The 6,000-nt window shown below is 33.7% G+C and overlaps 1 protein-coding gene across 1 annotated transcript in view; it reads left to right on the top strand.

Annotated features, from left to right (window-relative positions):
• Positions 1-298, top strand: part of LOC149571676 (uncharacterized) — a 199,057-nt gene extending 198,759 nt beyond the window's left edge. The window contains exon 7 of the mRNA XM_089813104.1: positions 19-298. Within this exon, the coding sequence (XP_089669230.1) occupies positions 19-22 (4 nt within the window). The 3' untranslated portion in view covers positions 23-298. The remainder of the gene's footprint in view (positions 1-18) is intronic.
• The last annotated feature ends 5,702 nt before the right edge of the window (positions 299-6,000 follow it).

The raw sequence follows: 6,000 nt of genomic DNA on the forward strand, positions 1-6,000 counted from the left end.
GCAACAAATAATCACAAGATGAGCAAATGGATGTTGGAGAAGGTTTAGGAATGATAGTTCAGAACATCAAGAAATGGAAGTTGGAGAAGGGTAATGATCAGTTGGTATGTATGAATGCATCAAACTTTAGTTAAAAGTGTAAAGAAAAATATCAGATATAAAAAACTAGATCACTTACTTGTAATGGATGCAGATAAATTGAAATCACTTGTTGATGTTAAACCATTAAGTCTTTCTAAAAAGAGAGCTTTGAATAAGATAATAAAATAAATAACAAATAAATTTGATGATTTGGAAACACTTGAAAAAGGCCAAGTATTTTCTTGTGTTCTTTTAGGAAAAATCTTGTAAGAGATTTTAAAATTGTTTAGTGTAGACACAAAATCAAAAAAGAGATTTTTTACATGCAGAGTGATATTATCGAAAATGTTAGGAAATATTTGAGCTTTGTAGGGAAGAGAACTCAAAGAAAATACAAGACCATCACAAGAAGAGTTATGTTAACATTAGTTAGTAGCACTATACCCTGAAATAGACAAATATCTTTAATTTCATCACAGATTGGCTTTAGTAGAAAAAATAATATCAAAATATGTTAAGAGGAGAATAGTTTTGGATGATAGCACTTTGGAAGGAAATTGGGCAATTATGTGTAGAGCTCCTCATTGGAAGGATAATGTCTATTCTTCCTTAAATACTAGAGATGTTCTTAGACATAGGGTTAGTGATGAGAGCCATTTATGACCCATTCTATGTCATATTTTAATCCATTTCATTTAGTTTCATACTCACTTCCCTATTCCATTTCCATTTCATTTCATCTCATTATTACCATTTTTACATTGCATATGATTATATATATATAGTATTTAATGTTGTTTTGGGATTAAAATATGGAATATTCATTATTGATTGCTTTTTACTAATCTTTATGTTGATGTGTGGAACATAACTTCCTGTCGCATTTAGGTAGAAACCATTATATATGTTTGGTTAATTATTTATGTCATTTCTACATTAGAAGATAATACAAACACAGATACACGTGGGTGTGGATGACAAGAAATGTGTGATAGTGGAAATCCTATGTTGTTATAACAAAATTATTTCAATCTATGGAAGGTATACCATTCAATAAGATTTCAAAATAGAAATGGCAGGAAAAAAGAACATAATGTAACAAACAATTTTTTCATAACAAAATAAAGACTACCAACAAATAACTAAATTCCTTTTCATGGGACATTAATTGCTTTTAACTATCAATGATTAACTGAAATAACCAAGTTCAACTGAGATAACTATATCAATGATCAACTGTATTAACTATAGTAATGATTAACTGAAAATAACTGTAACAATGATCAACTGAAATAACTGTATCAACGATCAACTATAATAACTATAAGAATGATTAACTAAAAATAATTGTAACAATGATCAACAGAAATAACTATAATAATGATTAACTAAAAATAACTGGAATAATGATTTACTATCTTTCCCTACATACAAGTAAAGTAAATGCTTAATATGAAAAGAACATACAAGTAATATCTAGTGAATCTTTAGTTGGTTGTGCAAGCCTCGGCTTTCGGTAAGAGGAGAAGCATTGACTGAGGCTTAACTTTCCAACCTCGAACCATACTTATCTCCATATAATCTATTGAATTAGAAAGACCCTCCCTACCTTGGGATCATGCTTGGGATACTTTTAGTCTAGCCACCTAAGCATTTCAGTGTTTAGAATGTTCGTACAGTTATGGATGGACATGTTTGAATAACTAGCTCCACTGACATCAAGTGATCATAGATGGCAAGAATGCCTTTAAATGACCTTGGCCAAGGTTTTTTCGATGGGCTCATTGACCCGATCACCACTGCTCGACTTGAGAATAGGGGAACAATAATATGGATGAGGATGAGCTATTAAATAAAATTATTTTAGATTATTGTATCATGTCTGACTTTTGTTTCTATATCATTGTAGATTCCATCTCACCTCTTCACCTTTTCCGTGGCTATACAGTTGGTGAGTCCTAGGTGCTCGGATCTCAAAGCAATCAGTTTTGTCTGTTGATTCTCAACTAATTCATGAATATTATATGCTTCCGGCTTATCCCAAGAAGGCTTCCCTTCTTGGGAAGCCTTGTCTCTTGAGTTGGAAATTGATCCTTCCACAGTTTGAATCTCAAGACCTGGTTGGCCTAGAATCCTTGGGGAATCATCGTCCCTTCTTTGCATGGAGGTTCCTATTTCACCAAGCAACATCCACCTGCTAGAATTTAGACCAATCCTTGTCCTGCCATAATATCCAAATAACTTTCCTAATCTGCCAAAGTCAGTACCCATTAACACCTATGAAGACTAGACATACGTTAATATCATGATCCCTTTTCAAAAATATGTAATTCCTTTATCAAACTACAGATTTTAGGGTTTTTGAAGTCTTGTGTCATTTCGTCCTTTTAAAGGACAAATATGCCACATGGGGAAGGAACATGAAACCCAAAATCCTAACAAGTAAATTAACTTATAATAAAAGGAAAAAGAATGGTATTGAGAAGTCATACCTCAAAAGCATGAAAACTACCTCTCACCAATGATAGGGGATGGAATCTTGAAATCCCATGAACCTGTAATATCAAAACTTGTCAGAGAAAAATGGATAATTTCAAACTCAACATAATAGCAACTATTTTCTCGCCACCAAAAACCATAAATGTGACACCCAAAGAAAATGTTTGGTGATGTGGCTTATGACGTTGAGTTTTCCTTACATGATTGACAAGACCACTTATTCAACATTCACTCTCATGACACATGGGATCAATAAATGTTGGGTACTTTTGATGTGATAGTTTTTTAAATTCAAAATACTAGCCAATTGTTTGTAAAATGTGCAAGACCCTCAACCTGAGGAGGGATGTTTCCCCAGGTAGATGATCAAGGGTGGAAAACCACTACTAACAGTCACCCAAAATATACTGGAACCACTAGCACAATGTCAACAAGCCACCAATCACCCTATTAAGAATTAGGTTGCATGTGTGCAAGTAATAGAAACAACATATCCATATTATCTATCTTTCAAAGCCAAAACCACCAACCAGACACCCTATGAAAGAATGCTTGCAACTTCTTGGCCAAGCCAACAAAATCCTACCTCATGCAAAACCAGGACAAAAGATGGTTCCAAAGGGCACCTAGATGGTGAGGACGACTTCTTGGAAGGTAAAATGCCCAAGAAAACTACAAGAAGTGAAACTACACCACTCAACCAAACAAAACCATAAGGAAAAAATAGAGTTGGACCCACCTCCCTCATGGAATAATGCACCTTGCACTATGAACCTTGAACCACCTCATGAAGACCCAAAACTTAGACTACCAAGTACATGCTGGGAAAAGGAAAGCTCGTCAGTCCTACAACTGAAGAGGGTGGAGCCAAAGAAACTCTCCCTATGACAAACGACTAGAAGAGACAAAATGAAATCACAAACCCAAACAAAAGGAAGAGTCGAGTGACCACCAAAACCATGCCAATAGTGGCAGAGAAAATAAAATGACCCAAAAGTAAGAATGGACTATGCGAAAACTAGGGAAGACATGCGCCTACAAACAAGAAAGATGAAGTAACAAGGGAGGAACACCAACCCAGAGCACTAGAATGCAAAGATATCACATAACCAAGACCCATCCTAGTTCAAACACAAATAGAACTAGCTTGACCCGCAAAACACTTGCAGGCCCACAGAATGACCTCTTTTAGGTAGGGTGACGACTCGAACGAAAACTTTTTTTTGCAAAGCACAATTGTGATTATTCAACAAAGTGACAATTAATCTATTTATAGGCATCTTAAATAACCTAGTGATTATAATAATTAAAAGGTGCATTAATTGTACTTGTCCCTTATTAATGAATTGTGTCATGTGTCCAACCTTAAGACTGTAGAAACCTTTTCTAATCACCAAAGACATGTGAGAATAAGCTTCTACCTAGTCTGAAAGTTTCTTTCTCAAAGACCAAGGATCCCTTCCATGAGAATGGAAATCCTTACTTCCTTCTTCTATAGGAAAAGGTATGACATTTGAGACAGGGATGGGAGAACCTAAACACCAAAAATCAAAACAAAAACAAAGGGATACCTCAAACAAGGTAAGGCAAAAAGCGAAAAGAGGGGACCAAACTTTTTTATCACAAAAAGTAGGGATGTGTATGTAGATCATAACAAAAGGGTTTCACCCACCACATCCAAAGTCATATGTTGTTGAAACAAGAAAATTCCAAAATATTGTATGCTACTTTCTTCCTCTCAACATGCTTAACATTTGGGTTGAGTTATGTATATGAGTATATTGTGTGGGAGCTATGTGTCAAGGTTTTCGACAAGGAAGACATTCCTCACTCTTTGCAATGTGTTAGGTAACATGGATCCTTTCTACAAATGTAATTATATTGTCATTGTTATCAATATGTTCCAAATGCATCTTTGGATTTCATATAAATATGAGAGGAGGAGGCATGTCTCTTCATGAAGATACATGTCTCTAAGGTTTAATCATCATTTAATAAATATATTTAATAATAATTCCTTTTATAATATATATATATATATATATATATATATATATATATATATGGGTGGGTGTGTGGGTGTGTGTAGATGAATATATATGTGTGTGTATATAATGTGTATATATATATTATATATAATATTATATATATTGTATATTATAATATATATAATAATATTCATTATTACATGAATATGTATATATAGGAAATGATGATTAACCAATAAGAATAATGTATATCGAATTAATCCGATTGAAGCAACAACTTCAACACTCCCTCTTATCTAGGGAAGATTTGTAGAACACATTATATTCTTGAGTATATGAAGAGATATCATCTCAGTATGATCTTCAATTCACTATAAGGCTAAATTTCTCAACATACTTTCTTTAGCAAAAAGAATTGAAGTAATTATAATACAAGATTTGAGCACCACTTTAAGTGTGGTCTATGATAGATTTAATTTATGGTGCCCAACAAGTTCTAGCCAGAAGAACCATAACAATTGATTTTGATGGTGTCCAACAAAACCCGGCCTGAAGAACCATGATGAGATTATTATCAAGGTGTGCAACAAAATCTGGCCTAAAGAACTATGGCAAGTTGGTTAACAAGGTGTCTAAAAAAATCTAACTCAAAGAACCATGATAACACTTGCTCCAACACATTTTAGTGTAAGGAGATAGATCAACTATTGATAAAGTTGTCACCTTACAATAGTTACCTTTTGATTGGTATGTTCATTATCACGACTTCCAACACTCTAGGACAACAACTTAATAAAGTTTGTCATGATAACAGTCTACCATTTATAAGATCAACACCTTACAATAGTTACCTTATGTTTATATATGTCAATGAAAGATTGTCACCTTTCATTGCATATCATATGTGAAATAGTAAAACCATGAACCAAGTCAAAGGGTGGTACAAGGGCTTTCACCTCAATTATATCTCATACAGAGGAATTCATTACAATAGATTTTATTTAGAACTTCTCCTCATAGAGAAGATATCATTTACAAAGGATTGCACTTCAAAATTCTCCCTCTGAACATAGATTCTAGGAAGTCAAGTCCTCTAGTTTCTTCCTCAGAAGCTTTCTTCACCCAAAGATACTTGTTGAATTCAATCTAAATATGATATCAATCTTTTGATTTTCTAGTGATAAGTCAGTACTTCCTCATAATGCACTCAAGATTAGACCCATCAAAATCATGCATTCACACACATATTTCTAGACTCCCTTTGAGTATCAATCTTCTAAGCTCATGTGTTGTTTTAGAAGAAGTATCATACTCCCTCTTAATGTAGAAGAATCTCATAATCTCAATCGTCAAAGATGTTTGCTTCAAGAGCCTCATTTTTATCCATCTTGTTCATTAGGGTCTTTGGAGCTACTATGATTAGATTGAGTCT

The sequence above is a fragment of the Cupressus sempervirens genome, chromosome 2 (genome assembly GCF_028749045.1).
Source record: "Cupressus sempervirens isolate cs-2001-9-10 chromosome 2, ASM2874904v1, whole genome shotgun sequence".
Classification (NCBI taxonomy): domain Eukaryota; kingdom Viridiplantae; phylum Streptophyta; class Pinopsida; order Cupressales; family Cupressaceae; genus Cupressus; species Cupressus sempervirens.